The sequence below is a fragment of the Branchiostoma floridae genome, chromosome 1 (genome assembly GCF_000003815.2).
Source record: "Branchiostoma floridae strain S238N-H82 chromosome 1, Bfl_VNyyK, whole genome shotgun sequence".
NCBI classification, from domain to species: Eukaryota; Metazoa; Chordata; class Leptocardii; order Amphioxiformes; family Branchiostomatidae; genus Branchiostoma; species Branchiostoma floridae.
Window position 1 is genome coordinate 34,999,062 of NC_049979.1, and position 26,613 is coordinate 35,025,674.

Consider the following 26,613-nt stretch of genomic DNA (forward strand, 5'->3'; position numbering starts at 1 on the left):
ATTAAGATATACCGCAAACCCACCCACACTGATCAGTATCTTAATTTTGCCTCCACCCATCCTCTTGACCATAAACTTGGAGTGGTTAGGACCTTGTTCCATAGAGTTGAAACTGTGATTTCGGAACAAAAAGACATAAAACGTTACAATCAGAGAAGGAACATTTGGTTTCCGCGCTTAAACAATATGGCTACCCTGGTTGGGCCATTGATAAGGTAGACTCACCCGGTACAGAAAAATCCAGGGCTGCAAACCGTGATCCTGGTAGAAAAGCTATCTTAGAATTATTACAATATCTTTACCATCGCCTTCTTTTAGCATTTTCATTTCTATCACATGCAGTTGCAGTCAAACCTGCCCGAGCGACCACCTCTTCTCAGCGACCACCTGGCCATTTCGACCACTTTTTCTCGGTCCCGATTTATTTTCCCATTGACGTAAGCATTAAGCGACCTTTTCTCAACGACCACCTGGGCAACGCGACCGCGACCGGCCCAAATTGGGACCCATAACGACCGCATCATTTTCAAAATTGAGGTTTTCATCGATTTTTTATGATACTGTAAGTAGCACGATTTTGTGCCGAAATCGGCCAGTTTTCGTCGGATTTTGGGGTTAAATTTACAGTTTACAGTGTGCCTGTTGTATTTGAGATTAAAGACCTCGCTTCTTTGCGTGCGTGCAGTGTGCTTGCTTTATGCCATTAAGCACAATGGAAACCATTTATACTTTCCATCGGGCATGTTTTGAATCGATACTCTTCTCAGCGACCACCTGTCCAAATCGACCGTTTTTTTCCGGTCCCCCGGGTGGTCGTCTTGGGCAGGTTTGACTGTATATGACGCTGTTTTAGTGTTCTGTTCCATAATCTTGGTCATCTAAAAAGCCGAGAAACAAGGCCAGATTTTTTAAGCAAAGATGACCCAGCGGCTTCAGGGGTAGTCAGAAAAGCTGCTGCGCAAAACTTATCTAAAGGTGCACTCTCACTGCACTTGCGTCAAGCTTGTGTCACTGCGGGGTTCAAACGCTACTCAACGAATGTCAGAGACAAAGAACGAAATTTCTTACGTTTTGTGTATATTGTCGTCTTTTAAGTCGTACTTTTACGTATTACGCAAAATCTAAATAATTAAAAAATCGTTTGTCTGTGTATTTCTCTGTGTGGGAATTGTTTGTTCAGCGCTTATCTCACTGTAACACTGAAGCTGCGCCCGAGAGATTTCATCTATAAAAAACAAGCTTTGTGAGTTTTTTTTGTCTTTCATTAGTTCTGGTCATACTTGGGTTGATATTCCCATTGAATGTCAAGGCTAACACAAATCTAAACAAAACCGCGATAACCGCACACGACCAACGCGGCTATTTCAAGATTTGGGTTCCCAGAGGAGGTCATCAATATGTTCGAATCAATACGGCCTGACCGCAAAAGATACTGTAAATGCAGAAACTTTTGCGCTGGTTTAATGTTCACGGTTTTCCTACTGCTATGGAAAAATGTTCGCGGCGGTTTTAAGTTCGCGATGAAGTGGCCCCCGCGAACATTTTTCCATAGCAGTAAGAGACTACAGTGCATGGTGCTGCCGTGAACTTAAACCCACCACGAAAAGTCCTTTTCCCGCTACCGCGAAATTAAATCCACCAATTGAATGTAATGTTCAGAACAAGCTATATAGACGCCCCACTTTTGAACATGCTATACTGTTTATATTGATTTTTTTTCTTTTACGGGTCCTGGGGAAGTTGGTACAATGGAGATGGCTGGACACAGAACGATCATTGGATCCCTGTACTTGGAAAGCCTCACGAACACTGATAGGCATTTGAGTACTAGTACTGTGAACGCATTTAAGTTCGCGGGGATTTAATTTCGCGGGAGCGGGAAAAATGACTTTTCGCGTTGGTTTTAAGTTCGCGGTAGCATCATGCACTGTAGTCTCTTACTGCAATGGGAAAATGTTCGCGGTGATGCGGCCACCGCGAAAACCGTGTACATTAACCCACCGCGAAAGTTTATGCATTTACAGTATGTGTTCGTCAGGACATTTATGCAAATGTTGTCGCCTTACCCTACCTCACTCATCCTTCACCTTTTTATAGGTCATTGGAAAGACAGTTCACTAACCCTACAATGCGTGTACCCTCTGGCCATGTTGAAAGTGTAGCTGTCAGACAAAAATGTTTAGACAATTGCAATACGCAAAGAATGCCATCTTCACCAAGATCAATTTAAGATAATTCAGTGTGTCCTTAAGAGGAATGTTCTTATTAGTGTCACTTGTGTGGCCGCATTGCAAAAAAACATTATCTCGTGGACTCTCACCTTACTTGTCCTTGTCCTGAAGTGGGGTCTTTGGATGCCACGGAAGACCTGCTCATCTCTCGTCTTCAGTTTGTTTTGTCGTCACCTGAAGACCACAGTCCCTGAGGCTGAACTACAATCGCTCAACCTCACTTGCATGATCATTTGAACACAAATTAAGAGACACCTTTACAAAGAATTCTTAGTATTTTGTGGAGCCATGAAATCTTCGAAGTCTTGTTTCAGCTATGGGAGATAAACATATATACAAGAGCGCTCGTGATCGACTTTGGGTATTTACACGGTTGCTAGTTTCCAGGCTATCAGGAACAATCATGGTCTCTTTGGGAGGGGGGGGGGACTGCACAACCGGATCAAGAATATGAGAAGAGGAAACGAGCTGTAAATAAAGTTTAGTAGACGTGACACTCAAATAAAGGTGGCCTTGGATCCAGCAGCAGCACCTAAGCTTAAGGGCACAGCCCACCGTACGTGTACTTTCTCCGTACGTTTTCTTGGCAGGCCACGTCCACCACGTTTTTCTGGAAACGTTCAGGCTCTACAGGCAGGCGTGTCACCCGTACTGGCACCTACGGGTTAGCTTAAGGGCACAACCCGCTGTATGGCAAATACGTGCTGTATACGTGTCCAAACGTGGACAATCTTTTGGGATCCATAAGTGGTAAGTACCGCCTCCGTACAAACTCGTAGGGAATCCGGATTTTGGAGCACGCAGACACGCCGTAGAACTTTACGTGCGCAGGCAAAACTTCGTGTGCCATCCGGCTGCGTATTCGCCCCCCCGTACAGCCTGAACGTTTTCAGAAATACGTGGCGGACGTGGCCTCCCACGTACGGCGGATTGTGCCCTTAGATTAAGGCCCAGCTAACACTTTAAGGGCCAATTCGAATGAATTCAAACAGACTTTCCTGATCGTGAACTGATTCAACCGTTCTATGGGGGTGGTTTGAGTGAGTTGTTTGACTTGAAAAGGTGACAAGGCCAGGGTTTTGTGGTTGTTGACCCCGTAACTCCGGCATGTAGTGAGCCGTCCGCAGACATAAAGTCCACGCACTTACAGTTCACGCCTGAAAAGTCCACAGCATCAGTAGAATACAACCATGTCTTAAGAATTTCCAAAGATCGGACTGGTATTGGTGCAGGGTAAAACAAATTAGTCTCAAGGACCTCAAAGGCTCGGACTGCTATTGACACGTCTACTGGCATCAAGTCCGCATTTCTTGCAGTTCACCCATGAAAAGTCCATGGCAGTGGAATAAAACTTATCACCAAGGACCTCCATGGCTCGGATCAATGTTGCCGTGTCCACAGGCGTGAAGTCCACCGCCTTGGATCCCAGGTTCGAATTTTCATATCATTGAATGAAGTGCTCTTTTTTTTATTCCTTATAATGCAATTTAGTTTCTGATTGGAATATTTACCATCTTCCATCATTGTAGTTATTTACATACCAAACACCATAACGATCCATCACCTCCCATGAGTTGCTTTCATTCAAATTTTGAAACTAAACTGGTACCTGCATTTCCTAAAAACGGACCAAAACCTACATGTATACCACTTACTGCACCAGCTTTCTACCACCCGAAAATCACTACCATAGCAAACTTGACATATCAAGCCCGGAAGTTCTGCTGCAGCACCAATTCAAGCCGCTAGGGGGCTCCAAAATATAGTTGTTTCCAGGTTTCTTTAATAAGCACATACCAAACATGAATACAATCTAGTCTCTACCAGACTCCGGGTCGTTGGAAAACCGTAGAAATGGAACAGATAGAGGAGTAAGCCGGCCAGGGAACAGTACGTAGGTCGCGTACTGTTCCCTGGCCGGCTACACTCCTCTGGCCGGTTTACTCCTCTATTTGTTCCATTTCTACGGTTTTCCAGCGACCCGGAGTCTGGTATAGACTAAATACAATCCATCCAGGCCTTCTCGAGTTATGCTGGTCTTCTATACAAACACACGTACAAAACATACAAACTAAATGCTAGCGAAAACATAACCTTCCTGCCGAAGGTAAAAATGTCAAAAGTAGAGAGAACAAGTGATCGTCTCTTGAATGGAGGACAATGCCATGTTTTAATATACAGGTTTCCCATGTTCAGAGCAAAATAACAAACTGATACATACTGCATAGACAGGTGCAACAAAATACTTAACTTCCATATGTGCCTAACAGCCAGACCTGTGAACAATCTTTTCTGTACATTCGACAGATGAAATTTCCATAGTTCGGAGAAGTGTGGTACAAATTTCATATACTCAATTTTAAAAAGGTACTATGACCTATAAGTCTGTAAGGTTATCTTACCTCAAATTCTGTTTGATTACAATTGGAAGAGTCGGTTCATAATATCATTTCTAAGACTTGGTGAAGGTGTGTTGAAAGCATTACAATGCTCTTAGTATTCTCAGCATAACTAATTGTACTAAAATAAGACAACACCAATTTGATATTTCTTGGCTCTCAGATTATTGCAGGGAATCAGTAGATAAGGTGGGAGGAACAAAAAGGCCTCAAGTGAGAGCCTGAAGTTAATGCACCACAAAATCACACCCTAAAAGTGATCATTGTAAAAAAGTTACATTTTGACTTGCTTTACAAAATGAACGAATGGAAAAGACACACAAAATCAACACCTTGTTTGTGAACAATAAGTGAACGATTGTAAAAACAAATAGTTTTGCCTTGCAATACAATATGAAGAAGGACAAGGACTTTCTTTAACGGTTGGTAATAAAATATGAGTATTTTGGGGTTTAAATTTATCTAAGATTTTTTTAATACATGGTACATCATGATCATCATTAATTTCTTTACATTAAATAAAAACACTGATGAATCTGAGAACCAGGAAATCAAATTGGTGTACATTCCCTTAAGAGCCTATAAAAAGTAACTTGACCTAGCACAATGGTGATGGAACTCATAGGTTGCTCAGTTACCTTCCAGGTTACGTTTCATCTGGGTAACATTCAATTCTGACCACACCAACTGGAAAACTTATTCTTCCAGATGCCTGTGACAAGTAGTATTATACGCCCAGCACCATGCCTTGTGGTACACTCACTCTATCACCCGCCCTTCCACCAGTGGCTGCAACTGCCCAAACGTTTCACAAATTGCTCAATGAATTTTAAGGAAAGTCTTTTTAGCGTCTTGTTGTCTTTCACACAATACTTTTGCATGTACATGTATGTTGTGCATCAAAGGTTGCTGAAAGAATTTCATTTACAAAGAAGAAGTTATATTGTTGTCTTTTACATGACACATTTAGAATGTACATGTTCATCACGAATCATATTTTGATAAATAAAACTAAAGGTTGCAAAAATTCGATTTTGGTCACTCATGGATTGTAGTCTAGTGGAAAAGGGGGTCTCAGGAGCCAGGGATTCTGCATTGTTTACCTTGTGCCTGCTCTAACTGACACTCCGTAGTTGATGTTAAATCAGGCTGCAAATGTTCTATGGCTGGGCCTCTTCACAGTACAGCAAAGGGGAAGTTTGAGCTTGATGTTGCATGTGAGATCTAAGCAACTCCTTGTTGTGATCGTGACGCACATGATACAGTAATTAATTAATTAAGGCATGTAACAGGGATGGTCCTGTCGCTACCTGTCGGAGTTATCTATTTAAGGAAGACTCGTATATATGGATATCATATGACATCATAGGATGTACTTTCAGAGCCTTTAATGACTAGTCAGTACAAGAAATACAATTTAAGAAATAAATAGCTATCATTAGTTACCCCCAAATCAATCCACGTCTACAAAGAACAGTGAAAAAAATTATTACAAGTACTACTGCCCATTTTAGTGAAATTACATAGTCGTAATAATATCAAATTATAATGATTTGCGACCCTCTTCCTCCTTACAGACATTTTGGACAACGTCAATCTTTTCACATGATTGTGTGCACTTCAGTTGTCATGGCAACCCTATTGTTACTCCCATGGTCCTTTCTGGCATGCGTTAGGTCATATTATGGTCCATGTGTAACACACCAGGCATGCATGCAGTAATGCTCGATCAACAGAGTCTCCCAAAAATTTTATATAAAAATACCTACAGTTTTTTGCTTCTGAGTATCTTAATGTCATAAATGAGCAACATTTCTTTGGCAGTTATGGATCATACATTCCGTTGTTAGTACACATGGCTACCTACAGAAATGCACCTACGAGTAATAGAACCTCGACCACTTCACGGACATTTGAGCGAACAATCGGGAACTTCCATAACCGCCAGGCAGACTTGCTTCCTCAAGGCCTTTCCTAGTAGGCTGTAAATTACCCCCGCCCCCGAGGTGTGGCCAAAAACCATTTGAATACACATACAACACTTTAAAATTTGATTGGAATGGGGGATGGTTCCAACAATATCACTGCACAATTCTACTTTCATTTGTCCATTCCAGTGGAAGAATTGTCCTGAACAGTAAAAGGAAAGAATTGAGGGGGGCTGGGGAAAGGGGGTGTGTCGTGGGTACATGTAGACGCCTGGCGTTTTGGGAGTTCTAATATTGGAATTACAGAGACAAACAAGATGGGAATTTTGAGTACTTCTCCATTCTCTCTGCCACAAAATGTTGGAAGCCAGGCCCACCGTAAGCTGGAATTCCCTGTACAGTTACACATGCTATACCTTATAACCCATGTAGAGACTAGCACTGGTTTACAAAGTTTTACAAATTTGGGACAAATCTTCTACCTTAAAAAACAAAAAAAGCCAACTGCATCTGAGTGTCCGCAAGTGTCAGAAAACAGACACTCCAGAAAATTAATGAAAAATCTATCTCAACATTAAAAAGCAGGTACTATGTGCAAGAACTGTTCACAACAAGTCAAATGAGGCATTGACCAATTTTTTTTGTACTATATTCATTATTTTTTTTTTGCTGTATTAACAATTGGAATTGTTCCCTGTTTTTTGTTTTCAGAACTACCACATCTGCACACAAACCAGCAAGCCATCCCCACTTCCTTTAGTGCAGAGTCACATTTCATCATATACGTCCATCTTCTAACATTTCATTGGGTGCTAACGTCAGTTTACATCTTTCAGGATCATTTCCAGAACACTGCAAACCTTGACAGACGCTGGCAATCTAAAATTACACTACCCTTAGCACATGTAGGACTAAAAGTCTTGAAAGAAGTACATTATATGTTTGCCAAATATATAAAAAAAGCTGGTAAAAGGGGGTGCCATTTCTCTCACTCCACAACACACGTCACTTCGGAGCTCTGTCGACCAGGAAGTAGGGATGCTGTGGCTCAGTTCTAGACAGGAAGTACCCATATTTATACAGGTGATGCTAAAAACAGACCATCAAACAGTAGTGCACCTGTAGACATCATACAAACACCTTGGCCAGGGCGTCCGCTCCTGCACTGGCTATGTATGGCTTCGAAGGGTGGAACGCCACGTCGAAAATGGATTCGTCGAACTTCTTGCGATGAGAGGTGATCTCCTGTACACAGGTCTTGCTATCCAGGTTCCACAGGCGGATGGAACAGTCGTGACCTGGGCGGGCACACAAGTTCGTTGGTAAACAAGAAATGCTTTAATAAAAGCTGCCATGGCGACACAAGCTGAAACAATTTGAGGATGAAATGGTGGCAGAAGATAGTTTGTAAGTTACAGAAAAAGAACCACATTGGCACAGCACCCAATCCTAACAGAAAGAGGAAGATTAGGATAAAGAAATGACATTGTCGATGAGCCGAGTATCAGTAGTAGAGTACAGATACAGACTGATACAGATTGAACAACAGTCCTGGTGAGGTTCCACAACTTGCAACAACTGTGACGTCCCGTCCTAAGGACTGCGAATCTTTCCAGTAGCGTGCATGTTCTTTGACAAGTATAGAATTCAGATTGAACAGAGATGCTACTATGTCACAAATGCCCAGTCTTGTCTGACAGTAATCGTGCCCCTCATGAAGCCTTAGAATTCTAACTTTAAAATTCTCTAAAACGACACCCCCCACCCTTCAAATCCATCCTCCCCCTTGGTTGCAGACCTACCCAATGCAGTGCTCCCCCTTATTATTCTTTTCCAGAAAACTCACTAAGAAGATACAGTATAGCAACATATACTTGTAGATGAAACTACAGATGAAAGATGAACTTACTTCCTGACAGCAGGTAGAGCCCATTGGGGTCCACAGCCAGGCTGGTCACTGCATCCAGGTGAGCCACCATGGTGTTCACCATCTTACCTGCACCAGACAGAAGACATGCACATCAAACTTCTACATCTTCACTTGGTAATGATAGAAATATGAAACAAAACTTTCCAACCTTGCAAAGAAGGTTACTGTGTAGCCAGTATAACCGACCATAAACATAACACACCAGCTTTCAAGGGAACGGCCTGACAGCAGCTGGCTACAACTTTGTACTTAAGTGGCGTAACTTTGTACTTGAGTTCCATTCTATGATAGTTTAAGGAAAAAATAGATTTCTAACACCTCATAACTTTGGTTTCTGAAGGCATGACTATTTCTTGTTGTACTTTCCTGAGCTGATGATAAATACTACAGTACATGTGTGTATTTGGTATGTCCATCATTGACATTACGAACCTGAATTGTTGTCAAAGAACTTAATGTGCCTGTCCTCGTGCGCTGTGATGGTGATGGGCAGGGTGGGGTGAGCCACCACTCTGTTGATCTGGGACGACACACCCGAATCTGGGGGAAAAACAGTGTGTTCAGAAACTCCCCAAGACAGCATTTAATCAGCATTTTTTTAAATTCCCAGTTGAATTGTCCAGGAAAATGTAATAGTCATCAGGAACCAATGAATTCAACGAACAGTTTAACTGGATGTCAGAGGATGACATGTCCACAATAAAGGATTTGTTGGAGCAACAGCAGACAAAGTATGAAGACTTACTACAAAGACAACAATCAATCTTTCAATCATTCATAGAATCTGTCATGACCTCTACTAATAACCGATTTGACAACCTAGTTAGAGAAGTACAGGAGCTGAAGTCTTCTTTGCAGTTCTCGCAGCACGAAGTTGACACTCTGAAAACCAAACTGAACGAAGCTAATTCAGAGATAACCAACCTGAAAGCCACTATTGATGACCAAGCAAAGAATCCCAAGTCTCTTCAAATGCCAGACATGGAGAAAAAGATGGACTATCTGGAGAACCAGAGCAGAAGAAACAACGTAGTCATCGATGGCATAGAGGACGACGTCAAGGAAACTTGGGCCGACACAGAAGTCAAAGTACGCAACATCCTGACAAAAAAGCTACAACTAGACTCAAAGACAATCGAAATAGAAAGAGCTCATCGGAATGGTCCCTTCAGAAATGACTCCCCCCGCCCAAGGCAAGTTGTGGTCAAGCTACTGCGTTTCAAGGACAAACAAATGATCCTTAACAGAGCCCGATCCAACCTCAAGAATACCAACATTTACATTAATGAAGACTTTTCAGATCAAGTTCGAAAACGACGCGCAGAGCTGGTGCCAAAGATGAGGGAAGCCAGACAACGTGGAGAGTTCGCTATCATCAGTTATGACCGACTCGTCATCAGGAAGAAAACTAATCAGGAAATGTCGTAAAGCTTATTTCCATCTGTATTACATTTATTGTGTGTAGTAGACCTATAATATTTCATGTATGATACTTCTAGATGCGACCATTCAAATATAGTTTTCAACCCATGTATATTTTACTATGTAATGATGTATAACTATGTAATGTTGTATATTAACTATGCTTATATAGATCATGTCCAACACAACCACTCAAACAGATGATTTCAATAGTACACCATATAATTTTGAAGATGGTAACCTGATCTTTAACCCCTTCATGCTCGACTCAGATAAGGAATCAAACTTCACTGACAGCTGGGATCCAGATGTAAACTTCTACGGAAACTTTTTAGATACAAATACGAATACCCCATGCGTTAACTACTCTGAAAATCAGTTTAACTCCATGTGCCTTAAGTCAGGCCATAACACTAACGCTTTCTCAGCGTTGCACCTAAACATTAGAAGTCTCCCGCGAAATTTCGACAATTTTACCCACTATCTATCTACTCTAAATCACGACTTCTCTATTATAGGTTTATCTGAAACATGGCTAACTCAAAGTACTCTTCAACTGTATGATTTCCCAAACTATACCTCAGTACATCGCTGTAGATCGAACAGAGTTGGTGGTGGAGTATCTCTCTTTATACGCGGAAATCTTGAGTTTGTACAAAGGGACGATTTAACTATACATTCGCATGAGGGAAATGTGGAGTCCATTTTTATTGAACTTCCAGTGTCTTCCTCTCCTACTCGTAAGAATATGATATTAGGATGTGTATACCGACCGCCTGACACGGATATTAAGGACTTTACTAGTCATCTTGCGCTAACACTGGATACAATAAGTAAGGAAGGTAAAACATGTTTTCTTCTTGGCGATTTCAATATAGACTTACTAAAAAATGAAAGACATACTCTAACGACAGATTTTTTAAATATGTTATTCTCGTGTTGTATGTATCCCACAATCACCAAACCAACAAGAATAACTGACAAATCTGCGACCCTAATCGATAATATATTAACAAACTCCTTATCTGAATCCTATACTTCTGGCACTCTTGTAACAGATATTTCGGACCATTTACCTATATTTTACATAATGAAATGTAAATCCGATGTAAGTAAAACTAACAGTACAAAACGACGTTTGCGCAAATTTACTAGTTCCAATATCACTAAATTCAAAAACCAATTAGCGGATGTAACATGGGACAAATTATACAATTACTCTAACACAAATGATGCCTACAGTCATTTTATTCAAGTCATTACTTCTCTGTTTGAAGAATGTTTCCCGATTGTTACTCACTCCGAACGTAATGTAGAAAAGAACAAACCCTGGTTCACTCCTGCGCTTCATAAATCGTCCATCAAGAAAAACAAGTTATACAAAAAATATGTAAGGAATCCAAATCCAACTTCTTTCCAGACATATAAAACTTACAGAAATAAATTCAACACATTAATTCGCTTATCTAAAAGGAATCACTATCACAAAAAATTCAAGGAGACAACAGATAACATAAGAACCACATGGAAATTGATAAATGAGCTTCTTAATAAAAAAAAGAAATCGAATGTTCTTCCTAGCAAACTCTGTGACGACACATATGAAATATCAAACCCACAAGACATTGTAGATGCCTTCAATAACTTTTTTGTTAATATTGGACCCTCATTAGCTAAAAAGATCGACAAGACTGACTGTTCTCCTCTATCTTTCATTAACAATGTCTACCCATCTTATAGCTTCTTTGAAACACCCACTGCATCCGAAGTCCAGACTATTATTTGTAATCTTAAGAACTCTGCTCCTGGTAATGATGAATTAAGCACCTCCTTAATAAAACAAGTCAGCAGCTCAATACTAGAGCCCCTCACGTATATATTAAAATTGTCCTTGGAAACTGGTATGGTCCCAAATGATTTAAAGATAGCCTTAGAAAGTCATACCGCTTTTCAAATCGGGAAACACCTGTTTACTGTCAAATTACCGCCCCATATCAGTTTTGCCGGTATTTTTAAAAGTCCTAGAGAAATTAGTATACAAGAGAATTCTACAGCACTTAGAAGATAACAACATTCTCCATGAACACCAATATGGCTTCCGTAAACACCATTCAACATATATGACACTTTTGAAATTAGTAGATAAAATTACCTCGGCCATAGAAAAGAATGAATTCACCATTGGTGTGTTTCTGGACTTGTCGAAAGCATTCGACACCGTGAACCATAAAATTCTATTAGAAAAACTTAACTGCTATGGCTTTCAAGGATATGTTTTCACTTGGCTAAAAGACTATTTATCTAACAGAAAACAGTATGTTTCCAATAATACCTACTCCTCAGATACAAGATCAATTTCCTGTGGCGTCCCTCAAGGTTCTATACTTGGTCCTCTATTATTTCTCATATATATCAACGATTTGGCTTGTGTATCTGATGAGCTATATGCACTACTATTTGCAGATGATACTAACTTGTTTTCATCACATTCTGACCTTGATATATTAGTCAGTAAAATGAATAGAGAATTAGACAAAGTAAACAAATGGTTCCAAATTAACAAATTATCCTTAAATGTCAAGAAAACAAATTTCATTATTTTTGCAGGGAAGAAAAAATACAATAAGGAAAATGTTAAAATAGCTATTAATAACACACCAATTAATCAAGTTACGCACACGTGTTTCTTAGGTGTCACCATTGATGACAAACTTACCTGGAAAAAACATATTGACCTTATTTGCAAAAAAATCTATAAAAACATAGGTATTGTCAGAAAAATCGCAATGCTACTATCTTCTAAAACATATATGATATTATACTATAGTTTACTATATCCCTATCTTGCATATTGTAACATCGTATGGGCGAGTACGTACTCCACATCACTTAAACCTCTACTTCTTCTGCAGAAACGCTTCGTCCGAATAGTCTCAAATGTGTCGTATACATTCCCTTCTGCATCTTTGTTTCGTAATTTAAAAGTATTAACTATATATGATATAAACAAACTGCAAAGTTGCCTTTTTGTTCACAAAACAATTAATAGTTCTTCTATACCTAAGCAATTCCAGAACCTTTTCCATCACAATTCAGACCACCATCATTACAATACTAGACAGTCTAACCATTTAAAACAGATACAAGTAAAAACACAACAAAGAAAGTTTTCCATGTTCTTCAAGTGTCCGCAAATCTGGAATAGTTTAAATGAAACCTTACATCACTGTCATTCACAACCCATCTTCAAAAACATGTTAAAAAAGTCATTATTAGATAATCAAACATTTAATTAATCTCCCATTCATTGTCAGTTGTTACATTTCTTTCAATGTTATATTCTTATTACATCATTTCATTCATTTCGCCGTTATGATATTGCATAAGTTATCAATTATTGAACTATTATGATTTATTTCCATTTTGTTAATTGATATAATTCTTTTGGTTACATTATTGTCTAATGTTTAATTTTACACGTCTATTCAATCTTGTTACTTTGGAGGAAGACTTTGTACAAGCCACGAGGCTTTTTTCTTCCCCCCTGCACGTACTTTCTTCCCTTAACTTGTTTTATGTTAACTTTTTAAAGATTGTGCAAAATAAATAAAGTCAAAAAATAAAAGTCTGGTTGAGAATAGGGGTGGCACACAAAAAATTCAAACTCTTCATATCTTTACAAACTTGGTGCCATTGGACAGGTCTTGATGAAAGAAACAGAATGGTTTTTATTTTAACTAAATCGGACATACCGTTTATGAGTTATGGCCATTTAAAGGTATGAAAATAAGCCTTAAAATTCTCCGGGGTCGGTAAAATCGTTAAAATGTAATATATTCAAAACTCAATAACTCAACAATGAAACACATCAGAAGCACCAAATAAGCTGTTTTGTCTTTATTTACAACCATACTAACAAGTCCATAAAGTTTCTAGAATGTTCCTTCATTATTTCCTTAGATTTTCTTGTCACAAAATATGCCAATATTGGTAAAAAAGCGTACATGGGCTCAGAGCGCCTTGGCCGTCAGAGACTAAGTCAGCTAATTAAATATGCAATATTGAAATATCTCCATAATCCTACAAGATAGAAGAAAGAAACTTGGTGTATAGGGGTTTTCTGGCATGCTGATTTGAAATATGACAACGAAAGTTACATATCTGCTTCCAAAATTATGAATAATTGATTACTCAAGGCAATAAAATCCGAGTCCGCTGTTCAAATATGCCAAAATGCGATATTTTCTCTGTCCTTAAAAAAAAAACTTGCTATACATAACTTATACAAGGGCTTTGGCACATGCCAATTAAAAATCTGGCCTCAAAAATATAATTTGGTTCAGAAGTATTGCATTATTTTTTGGTCACTACGCCCTCTTCCATGGAAGGGCCTTGCTCTATCTCTGCCACCATACAGGTGATGGTTATTTCCTGGTCCTCACACCATCCTCTCAGCAGCATTTTAGCTAGTATTATTCCAGTTTTTCTTTGGACAGCCTTCCTCTACTGAGTTGCTTGCAGAAGTTGCAGTGTTCCCTATAATGAGAAGAAGAAAATCATTTAGATTTTGAAAGTAACATCTTCACAAGCCTGATATTACACCAATTAAATTTACAGTAAAAAGTATGATACAGTACTACTAACTTGATGTACCTTCAGCTCAAGTCCAGAACTATAGAGTACCACCAGAAATTTATATGGAATAAACATTAACTCAACAATATTTTGTAATTCATGTAGGTTTTGTGTACAGAAATTTGAAAATGAGATTCCTATTTTGTTTGGAAAAAAAATTAGCAAGAAGGTACAGGCAAATACACACTGCCCCCCTCCCCCTTCAATCATGCTACATCGTTGGCATATATCTGCATATTGTGAAAAGATTAGGAGCACAGAAAAATAAGAATAGAGCTAAAATTGCTAAATGGGCATTGACAAGTAAAAATTCACTTAGTCCTGCCACGAAAAAGTTGGTAAATGTAAGGATTTGAGCTGACAAAGTTAGATGCCTGAACAGACTGAAGTTTCACATGTGCCTCATTGTTCATAGATTTGATCCAGCAAATTCGGCTAAAAAACAGATATCAGCCCACTAAAAATTACATTGAGTACAAAATAAATACATTACCTGGCCTTTGGGATGTAGTTGTGGTCGCACTTTCGTCCGATGCCGTCGCAATCGCGTCTAAATGAGAGCGACCTAGCTTGCCAGCGTGAGATCGTGTATATGGGAGCGACCCTCACGAGAAGACATAGTTCTATATGGGGGTTTCGAGACACACGGTGATTGAACGTGGCCAATCTGTTTCCGGGTCACATTTGCATTACGTGTTTCCAGAGCAGTTCAGGGCAGTGGTAGAAGGGAATTTAGCAACATAAAGTGTACTTTTTTTGCCACAAATAGCAGTAAAAGATGAAAGCTTAATGTTATTACCCAGGGGTCGCCAGGCTGTTTCTTCGGTGACTCAATGCAGTCTGCCCGCCAATCCAATAGCCTGAGCAAGGACGTCCTTGGCCTGAGTGAGTTTTGCCGGCTCTTTCGGGCTTTTACTCCTCGGAGCGCTAATTTTTGATCGGCGGGCAGACTCTCTTATGGGCCGCCGAACAAACTAACTGGCCGTCCGGCAATAAAAATCATTCTACAGACACAGGCCTTGAACCAGTAGAAGGCTACTGATTGAAGAAAGTGAGTGTGTATTACTGTTTGTGTACGATTCTGGAGACTTTTTTTCTGTGGACTGAATTTAGTATCTTTTATTGAGCCAAGTACACAGTGCGTGTTGGTGTATGATTGTCTTGTATCCTTTTTACGTATAGTGTGGGAATCGAGTACATGTAACGTTACTGTGTGCTATCATACTCGGGAATCTATTCTCTCTCTATGACGCCTTGACTGTAAAAATATTGTAACTTACATACGTGATGTGGTATCCCCAAATCAGATAGGCAAAGCCGGTTTATACAGAGACATGTGCAAAGTTATATCTCAAAAATTACCCAAATTGTTATGTCGTATTTATTAAGCGTTATGTCTGTAACATCTTTTGAAAGCTGTTCCGTCAAACTGCGAAGAGAAATACTTGACCCAGAAGTGAAATTCTGGGCCTCTATTGCGATATATATAAGATGACGCGAAAACCCCATAGAGAGCCGAAGTAGTACGGGCTGAGTAACAGATCCTCACAGATCCTCAAACCCTGAAATGTTTTCAAGTTTTGACACCAGAACTAATGCGTTCTCACGAAAAGCTTTATAATCATCTGGTGTATCAAGTGATCTCCAAGAGGTTTTCAATCTTGTGTGGAAAAAGAGTTTAAATCCAGATACTCCTCAAGAGATCCTCACGAGGTTTTCAAACACGGTCACTCTTACTATATAAGATGGCTGACCGTGAGGGTCGCTCCCAGGTGCAAAATCTGCCAGCTTGAGCGGCGGCCATGTTTGTTGGCTTCCCCTGCCAAAGCATGGGTGATGGTGAAAGTAGCCCCACATTTCTGGCGTTGTATTTGCTCCAATATATGCGAATCTGGTACCAAAATAACGGCAAACTTCTGAATTTTTCAAATTCATATAAAGCTAAAAAATTTTTAAGGGGCACTTTCCCGAGATAATCCACTTTTAAAACTTTACTTCTGAATATTTTCTCACTCGAAAGTCTCTCAGGCAAGCTTTTGGTGTCATTTTGTAGCTGGTATTGTCGGCTACAAATTGGTGGCTAGCTTTCCTCTTGATCTTTTGCACACGGCCCAGAAATCAGAATCAAGCAAGACCGGCCATTTTGAAATGTGGGCCCGGGTGGAGGGCATCCCGCCGCCGTCGGCAAAACTCGCGTCGCCCGATGGGCGATTACTCGCTTATTTTCTGAGATATTTCAATAAATCTTTCACAGATATTAAGGTGAGAACATGCTGCAACTGTTAATACTAAAATATAAGAGGTTTCTGTCCGATTTATAACCGATACAACATCATGAAATAGGTGCGTTTGGGGGGTTTTAGCGACCCGGAGACAAAAAATTCGGGCCCTGTGCCACCCCTATTGAGAAGACACTTTGTAGGGCATTCACAGGTTCATTGTATCGGGGAAAATTCCATTAGCTCTTTTCAGTATAATGAACAGAGGACCATGCCTTTAGCTTCCTAAAAAAAGATGTCAGTCTGACATGTCAGCTCATTACGTCCAGTCATTACGGAAAGTTTTTCCCCACTGTACCAAAAGTGTCCCGAAAAGAAATTCAAAAAGTCCTGTGGGGAGCTAGAATTTTTCAAAACTTTTTGCACTAAAAGGGCTAGAAGTAGAAATGGCATGGCCTTTACAAACAGCGTCAAATTTACGTACACCTTTGCAACATAAACAAAAGGAAAAAATGAGACGTATAACATATTTTCTGCCGAATGCTACCTGTAGAAGATACATGGTTAAGAAGCAAGTTTAGGATTGCATTGGCTACACTAGCATAAGATTTATTTTCAAATGCCTAAAATTGTCCAAAAGCACACGAGTTATCGCCTGGCATAGGGAAACTGTACAACAAGGACTGAAATGTTTGTTACATACCTGAGCCTTGCCTGGCGTCCAGCTTGGCGACCGGCTGGGCGGTCTCCAGATCGTACAGCACGGCTACCGAGGAGCTGTACGCCGCCACCATCTGACTCAGCTCACACCGCACAAAGTCCACGGACGTGGGAGCTCCGTCATCTAGTGGTGGGGACATAGAGAACATCATCACACTGTATCAACTCAGAGGACAGCATGTCCACAAAAGACAAAGAGGAATCACTTAGGACATTATTTTGTGACATCACTAACAAGTACAACTTCTCAGTTAAGTGTAAATATAGAATACAACACATTGAATTCCATATCGCCAGGGATAGCAGCCCAAACGCTGGTAGCTATAATATATATATAGGTTTGCCTGACCGCCAAAGGCAAACCTGACCCGCAGAAGGGCTGGGACAAGAGTATCATGGAAGCTCATCTGTGTTCGTAGTATTCAGACTGATGCTAAACTTTCTCCCAACACAAATCAAATTTTCAGCAACCACTGTCGCCTTCTTCAGGATCAATACTGATGACCAATCACTTCAGAATGTAAACTTGCGAGTTACAGACACGTGATCTTATTTTCACATGCTCTTGTGGATACGTGATGTCAGCAATTGGTCAAAAGTGCCAGGAAGTTTATAAGGCCCTCTGTCTCTATCCAGTGATGGCTGGAGTGCCTGCTTTAATAGCCTCCTTTATTCCACCTACAAAGATCTTAAACATAGGTGCAAACAGACATACACAAACAAAAAACAGTATCCCATTTCAGTTGACAACAAACAACAGGACTGATGGAGACACTGACCCTTCTCGGCAGTGTATGTGTTGAGCAGCGGGGACTTGTTCTGTAGGCTCCATAACCGCACCGTGCTGTCGGCGGAGCAGGACAGGAGTTGCTGTTTGACGGAGTGGATGGTCACGCCCCAGATGGCGTCCGTGTGTCCCACCAGAGCTTGTCCAAGTACTGTGGGGTCTGTAAAACAGGAGTCCAATTTAAGTCTCTTAGCACATGTGGACTTTTCATATATTCTTGGACAAGCTTCAAGCATCACAGTATGTGCATCTCTGTTTTAGTTCTCCACTACTTGTATGTGACATTGAATAGCTATTGGCTAAACTAGGCTAGGGAATATGAGGCAAAGCGGTCACGGTTTTGATTAATTGTGTCCTTGCTAGGGGTACTAATACAGAAAATTATTTTTAAAAATGTGAAAACCCAGTCCACTGATTTTTGTCAGCTCCGCTATTTCTGACCAGTTCCACTAGAAAAACCGGTTTTGTACTGGTGCCCACCTTGGAAAGGGCACTTTACATGACTTTCCTGACTCCATCCAGGTGTAAAATGGGACTACCTGATTTTGGCTGGTGAGTGGTGACTGGAGAGGGCAGGGCTCTGTCTTCCAATACTGTGTCATAGACACAGTTGATTAATTACTTACTGTCCCTACAGCCTCAACAACAGTCTTTACCTTTAGCTCAGCTTTTCAAACAAGGCTCAAACAAACCTTACTTGTTACAGGCTCCAAACCTATTGATGTAGTTACTGTAGCTACAAACTTGATGTATCAAAATCTACAGTAACTACGTGTGGCATCGGTACCATGCAAAATGCTTCTTACCAAAAGCATCATAAGGGTCAATGTTGGGGCTGGGGATGTTCCAACATCTAATGGTGGAGTCTGTGCTGCCACTGTAACACTGGTCACCATTGGAGCTCACACACAGGCAGGTCACTGGGCCCCTGTAACACAACCAATCACCAACAGTGTCACTTACCACCATTTGAAGGGAAGTTTCAATAAATTCAAGATTAGCAGTCTTGGTTTCTACTTAGATGATTGGATGATGCGAAAGTGAACTCAGGTGAAAATGAGAATCTACATTTTGTATCTTTGGTTAGGGACATGCTCTCGTATAGGACCTATAACCAGAGGTCCCATGTTTGAGGAGAACCCATCACAAAAGGGTTGGGGTCCTTTCATGTGTTACTTGATCAAACCTTACAGTCTGGTCTTTGTGAGCTTATGCTTACTGTCCAAGACTCCACAGTTTATCAGTTCAGCCAAACAAAGAAACAAACAAATAAACAAACGAACAATCTACTCACGAGTGTGCTCTGAATGTGTAGATGGGCTCCACATCTAGTGAGGCACTCCTGAAAAGACAGAGCAACAGGTCTGTTAATCTTCAAAAATAAAACACAGCTATGTGTCACATCTACTTTTCAAAAAGTTACTGTTCGGTTCTATCCGGGATTGTATATTAGCATTGTACCAATGGCGAGATAGCGAAGCGACAAATAGGATGGATGGAATGGCAGGGGGTCTTCGCTCACTACGGTAAGCTAGAACCTTGTACTGGTCAAAACTATTTCTAAAATAAACTTGGCACCAAAAGTTGAGAAACACAAAAGTTGAGAAACCTGATTTTGGTTGATCATATCTTCGTGAATACTCTATCAAAGGCTTTGTAAATTGTTTTATATCATTTAGTGTCCTTTACAATGATATCCCATTTAGTATGATCGTTCATTCATGGATTGAGCACCAGCGTACATAAAGTGCATTCAAATGATTCTATGGAAGTCTGTGTGATAACTCAAGTTATCCCCTGGTTCAGTACACCCGCATTGAATGTTATCACTGCCTGGGTATGACACGGACGTTTTACATAGCAAAAGACGCAGACTCAAGGAAGGCTACTAAGAACATTATGCATCTTACCGATAGATATTCTTAACAAAACAAAACAAGGAGGATCTCACTTTTTGGCTGGAACCGTTTTCTGGAGGTTCCACATCTTCAGGGTGTGGTCTTCTGACGCGGTGATCAGGACAGGCTCGATGGGATGGAATGCCAGCGCACGGACCGCGTCAAAGTGACTATGGGGGGAGGGGGGCAACCATGAATACAGAGGTGCACCAGTACCAAAATTGTTTTGGTACAAGTCCAAAATATGGGACCTCAATATAACAGTACTGTAACTATACAAATTTATACATTATATACTTATGTGTGACTTCAGATGCATACATCCTACCACAAAGCAGAAAATTTAGCACAGCAAATGAGGAATTTGAAAAATAACATCGCGTTCAAATCAGTGCCATATTGATCTTCTTGCGAGACTTAAGGCACCACAGAACTGTACTAAAACCTATGTAACTGTTTCTTGCATCTGTGTATGTGTTACATTTACTCTTTAGTCCCTAATAAACGTACCGGGACGTTTATTTTTTTCAGCCGCAAAATCCACCCGGTACGTTCTTATTTTGGACGGTACGTTTATTATTTTTTTTAAAATTGGACCAGAAACCCATGAAATAATGAAAATTTGGGTTTTTCTAACCATATTTTTGTGGAATTTTTGCTCAAAATTCACAAATTTTCAGTCGATTAGCGGCGCGGATAATTTTTTTCCCCATCGCTATGACTCAAACATTACGCGGTACTCGTAACATATCGGTCAAATTGAGTATCTCGCTATGACGCTACAAAGTAAAAGTTATTATTTTTAGAAAGTAAGACGCCACATTGAAGTTTTAAGTCACATTTGTTTATAAACAACTTTAAAAGTCTTTGTTTACATCGTAAACTAAAATAACACTGACCACAAAACATGTCATATTTTCGGCCGTGTGGTTCCATGCGCTATCGGCAGCGAGTCGGAAGAAAAATTCTTTCACATAAGAAATAATGGACGTAAAAACAACAACTAGAACCTCGACTCCCTTGTAATATGAGTTTTGAGGCCGCAAATTCTCCAAAACGGCAGGAATTCGTCGATAAAAACGGCTGACAACTTGTTGCGAACCGATCCAATATGGCTGCCATTTGTAACATGCAGTGATAGTAAGACTGGCATCCGATTTGTTCACAAGATTCCGATCTTTAAAATGATGCCGTAAACGCATCGAAAAGATCGTACAGTGAAACCTGCCTTAGGGGTCACCTGAGTATAGGGGCCACCTGGCCATTGCGGTCACTTTTTGTCGGTCCCTTGGATTTTTCCCATTGACCTAAGCATTAAGAAATAGTCTATAGCGGTCACCTGTCGAATGCGGTCGCGGCCAGACGATTTTCGGTCCGGCCGCTATGCCAACACTGCCGATAGCGGTCACCTGGCCGGCCGCGTTACGCCGCGCTAAACCGGGGTTCACTTTTTTTTTTCAATTTCTGCAATATATCAGCAAAATGTAGGCTCAACTTGGACGATTTACGAAGGAAACATTGAATAAAGAAACAGTATACAAAATTATGTGATTTTATGCGAAGTTTTTCCACCCAAGTTGTTGGCGTTTTTTCTCGCCCCAGACTCTTTGCACTGTACCCTTCTCTACATCGTCATTTCTGTGCAGACTGGAAGACTATATGGACAGATTTTACAAGTAGACCATCCGTTCATGTATCTGATGTTATATGTTCTTGAAATCCATGTACGCTGGTTTAATTTTCGTATTCCGCGGGCCAAAAATATCGGCATCTTATTTGCGTGATTTTCCAAGATGGCGTCGCTGCAGCAAATGAACAAGTTCAATTGGGGTCAGTGGACGAGTCCATTTTTACCAAGGTAAAATTTCGCAACAAGAATTCTGATGTATAGCATAAAATACGGTAATTATGGTATAGAAATGATTAAAATCAATTAAATCACCATTATTTATGCGAGAACTAGACTTAGTTGGATTTTTGTCAAAGAAATAAGCCTACGTAGAGAAAGTTTTATTTCGACTTGACCATCTCGGCATAATGGCACATGCAGACAAGTCAAGCCAAGCCTTCGTGAACAAATGAAAGTTTTTGTGGTGTTTTGATGCTTAGAAATGATTATGAACTTGTCATCAGTAGTGATTGAACGTCTAATTTTTGCTGGCAACTAGCGGCATTTACAAGATTTGTCTATTCGATTGGCAAAGTTGCCGGAGACTCGCGCTGTGACCCAAGCTCAGAAAAAAAGTGAGATCGAGGAACAAAGGAAAATGGCGGCGCTGACTTCGTGTTCAGACAATTCCAACTGGATAAAAGACAAGAGAACCAAGCAAATGTCTGTCAGTTTTGACTCAGACGTACGATGTCGAAGGCTTCGACTCCCGAGGGACACGCATTGATGTTGGTAATTCGGCAGATTCCGAGAACGGCAAGACTCAGATTAGTGTCGGACTCAGATTAGAGTTAATGTCTAATAATAGTAAAGTACATGTATGTCTTCTCTCTAAATCGTTAATGTCATGATTGGCATACATTTTACTATACAGAAATAAGGGAACAGCTACAGTGCTGTAGCAGTCGTAGTAATTCAAATGTATTTCATTAAACTGTTTGTTTTAAACTCATATTTAGTTTAAATGTATAACCTTAATAATATTGTCAATAAATACTCAGTGGAAGCTGAATGCCTTGTCACTTATTGCTTGTGGTGAAATGTACCTTTTTTTGCCATACTGCCTATAGGGGCCACCTGCCCATAGGGGCCAAATTTGGCCAGTCCCTTGAGTGACCCCTATAGACAGGTTTCACTGTATTTTGGGTTGATAATGAACACAGAATGCCATTTATATTTTCAGAGTGTTGACTTTCAAAAATAATCGTAAGATTTTCTCATTTTAGCAATTTCTAGTCTGTAACATATTAGTATTTTTTTGGCCTGAGATGATGAACTACTTTTACAGACAAGTTCTCACAAAAACTTTTTTGTAACAGGAGTTTATGAAATATGAACAAAACGCTATTCTGAGAGTGTTGGTGTATGTTTAAATTAGTGGTAATTTCTGAAGAAAATATGGTTGAGTACTTGCAGCTATATATACAATTATTTTAATGACATGCCAGTAATTATAAGTAATATACAATTTTCATTGATTACTTGCTTCAAGTTCAAAGTAGAAGATGCATGTATCATATAAATTTTCACTTGTTGAATTTGATGAAAGCGCCATTGGCCCCTGGTTATGGGTCTTAGCGGGGAACCTATGCCCAATTTTTCAACATTTGGGCTACTACTACTAGTAGTACTAGTATGGATTTATTAAAATCTATGTATACCTTTTATTACAAAACGGAGGAAATATTATAATTCGACCAAGATATCTATAGTTATTCATTATAAATACAGCTAACTGATATGGTGCTAAGGTATAAGGTATAAGCAAATAAAAAGAACCTACCTAATTCTTTCCCTCGGACAGAATTAGCATGGACACAATCTACATGTCAATTTGGTCATTTTCCGGGGGGTATGTTTATTCCGGAAGGTATGTTTATTAGATTTTGAAGATTTGTCCGGGGGGTATGTTTATTCCGGGGGGTATGTTTATTAGGGACTTAAGAGTAGGTACATACCTATAATCTACAATGATTCTCACAGGGCATCACGAATTATTACACTCCAAGCCAAATTTTCTGATTATATACAATAATGTTTCGGTTCAATAGTGTTATTAGATATGAAAAACTCTTACCTTCTTAATGTGTACTTTGGATTCCATGTTTTCCTAAATGCTTCTTTTGTTGCTGCTACCTGTTAATTATATACAAATACAGGAATTACAATCAAGATTTTAAGCATTCTGGTATCAATGTAACATTCTGTATATTATACAGTATTACAGCAATTTGATCCCATCTTACAGTAATAATAATGTCAAGATAAAAATTCACGAATATGACAGCTTTCTAGTGTCAGCTTGTGGTTTGAGTTACAGGTGTAAGTTTACACACCACAGAATCAAGCTAGTGAGAAAAGAAGTATGATATTGTTGTTGTGACCTGACTGCAACTTACATGCACATGTATATCATGTATGTACTATGCTTAATTCTCAACTCTTCATGGAAAACTTTCTAGACTGAACTGAATAGGACTTAACTGAATTGTTACCTTAAAGTTTCTGCTAGTATAACATGTGTTTACTTATGCCTTTGTATTTATGTTGAGTGTTGGCCTTAACTTAAATTTTGTAACCTTGGTGCTCTGTCTCTGTGTACATGAATCTAACGGTAATAAAAAAACAAACTTACATCGTACTGAAGAGGTTCCGCTTCATTTGTTACGGTCAGTCCTGCCAGGTCGCCAAGTCCGAGCGCTGCTTCCAACGATTCCTCCTCCGGCCCACCTACCCCTAAAACTGCTCTTCTGGGGCCTGCAGGGGAAAGTACAATTGTCAAATTGTTAAAACATAAGAGCTTTGTTTGTTAAACAGTCAAATGTGGTCTTTGGGTAGGTTGTCTGTTCCTAAAACAGCACAAAAAAGTACCTCAAGTTTATGTCAAATTGGTTCCATTTGTTTGTTGCACAATACAGCGGCGCTCCCGAAATACGCGTCAACTTGCGCGAAACGTCCTCCGAAATTTCGCAGTGCGTTACGCATTCTTTCGCAGCGCGTTCCGCGAAATTTCGCAAGACGTTGCGCAGTCTTTCGCAGTGCGTTCTGCGAAATTTCGCAAGGCATTCTGCGAAGTTACGCAGCGAGTTTCGCGAAAAGCAGGAGCCTAACGCAAATTCCTACTGCGTAATTCTGCGAAACTTCCGTAGAAACACGCCGCATTCATATGCAGACCGCCCGCGAGGTGGGCGGAGAAATATCACGGTTTGTTTACCTTTCCTTTGAAGCCGGCGCGCCAAAGGCAAAGTACATATACGAGTACATGTACATACCGGAAGGGGTAGTCGCTTCTCACAAATCTACTAGCCTCTACCTTTTGTTGTCATGTACCAAATTCAATGAAAGTCACACAAAATGAACAAAAATGCTATTAGTAATACTGCTATAAAATAACCACAGGCCTGTGTCCTTGGTAAAGTTACGAAAATACAACGTAAAAATGTACTTTTGGTTTGCAATGCCACCCTATTCATGATTAGCCACGCCGTCATGGTGACAAATTTTGTGCCTTAGAACTTTCCTATCTTGTCAATATCTGCGTACCAACATGTGTCAGTATTTTCCTCATATTTTACCACATAAAAGTTACGGGAAAGTTTTTTTTTCTTTTTTTTTTCTTCCATAATTTGGAACGCTCTGAGAAACAGCCGGGGAGACTTCTATATTCGGCTATCCTCGTTTCACATTCGGCGGGGGGTGATTCGCTTCATCTCGGCAAGGAGGTTGAAAAAGGAATCGTCGTCAGCAAATGGTGTGCTTGGAGTTCTCACGAGATAAAACGATCTTCGTTGACAATGTTCGGTGTGCTTACATTTACAAGGAGGAAAGACGACGGGGGCACTTCCGTGTAAAGACGTCAAAATTAGCGTGCGAAAAACACTGTCTCGCAATCACATTCTGCTTGGTGCACCGTGATTTTTTTATTCCCACTTCGCTGCCTGAAATTTTGCAGTGAGAACGACCCTTTACCCCACGACTAAAACCTGTATAGTAGCAAGTTTTCGAGTTGAGAACTACAATTTGTAGAGGACGCACGTAACCCGATCCGCATGGGAAATGCCGCTATTTGTGCCGTTACCATGGCAGCAGCTATGGCGGCAGTCTTCAGATGTACGTCTTGGACAGGGCGTGCCCGATTACACTCAAGATCCAATCAACTTGTCACCAATCACAGCCAACAGCGGCGACAAAAAAAAGGCGGTAACATTTGACATACAGATTTTTGGTTCGGTTGTTCGTATTTACATTTTGTCAGTTGCAGTTTAAACTGATACTAAGTACATGATGGCACCAAGATGACAAAAGGTGGAGTTTCTTCATACACCGGCACATATTAGTGATGTACCTACCGTATTTCCAACATTTTGAAAAGATGATGGTCGATCGGGTTTTAAACGCTATATGTTGGGATATGATGTAGTATACATTTGTTGATGTTTATATTATCAGCATTGCATTAGACTGGTCTGGTTTTAAATCTCACCACCAATAATTCTGAGACGCACCTAGTCCGATAGTGTCTAATTGATAAACGACTCGTTTAAATTAGGGCTAGATCGTCACCGCTGCTAACAGCGTCCTTATTTTTCAAGCGGTATATTTTTTTGCTTTTGTACTCATTCATACAATCCTCGCTCAACAGTCTTGCAGCATGAATTGGAAATACACAATTTTCAGATGTCTTCAGATGTACGTCTTGGACAGGGCGTGCCCGATTACACTCAAGATCCAATCAACTTGTCACCAATCACAGCCAACAGCGGCGACAAAAAAAA

At 40.1% G+C, this 26,613-nt stretch overlaps 1 protein-coding gene and 1 long non-coding RNA gene across 3 annotated transcripts in view; both read right to left on the reverse strand.

Moving 5' to 3' along the window:
* Positions 1-4,374: 4,374 nt before the first annotated feature.
* LOC118430468 (striatin-3-like) overlaps positions 4,375-26,613 on the reverse strand; it is a 41,693-nt gene continuing 19,454 nt past the window's right edge. For both annotated transcript variants that reach the window (XM_035841354.1, XM_035841362.1), the window contains exons 10-19: positions 24,474-24,595; positions 23,916-23,974; positions 20,223-20,339; positions 19,566-19,613; positions 19,078-19,199; positions 18,264-18,431; positions 17,468-17,608; positions 8,921-9,028; positions 8,468-8,554; positions 4,375-7,856 (exon numbers count right to left, since the gene is read on the reverse strand). In XM_035841354.1, coding sequence (XP_035697247.1) covers positions 7,687-7,856; positions 8,468-8,554; positions 8,921-9,028; positions 17,468-17,608; positions 18,264-18,431; positions 19,078-19,199; positions 19,566-19,613; positions 20,223-20,339; positions 23,916-23,974; positions 24,474-24,595 — 1,142 coding nt within the window. In that variant the 3' untranslated portion in view covers positions 4,375-7,686. The remainder of the gene's footprint in view (positions 7,857-8,467; positions 8,555-8,920; positions 9,029-17,467; positions 17,609-18,263; positions 18,432-19,077; positions 19,200-19,565; positions 19,614-20,222; positions 20,340-23,915; positions 23,975-24,473; positions 24,596-26,613) is intronic.
* LOC118430477 lies at positions 13,793-17,425 on the reverse strand. Its single transcript, XR_004832860.1, has 2 exons — positions 15,039-17,425; positions 13,793-14,446 (listed from the first exon to the last, which is right to left on the reverse strand). It is a non-coding gene; the product is annotated as an uncharacterized LOC118430477 (long non-coding RNA).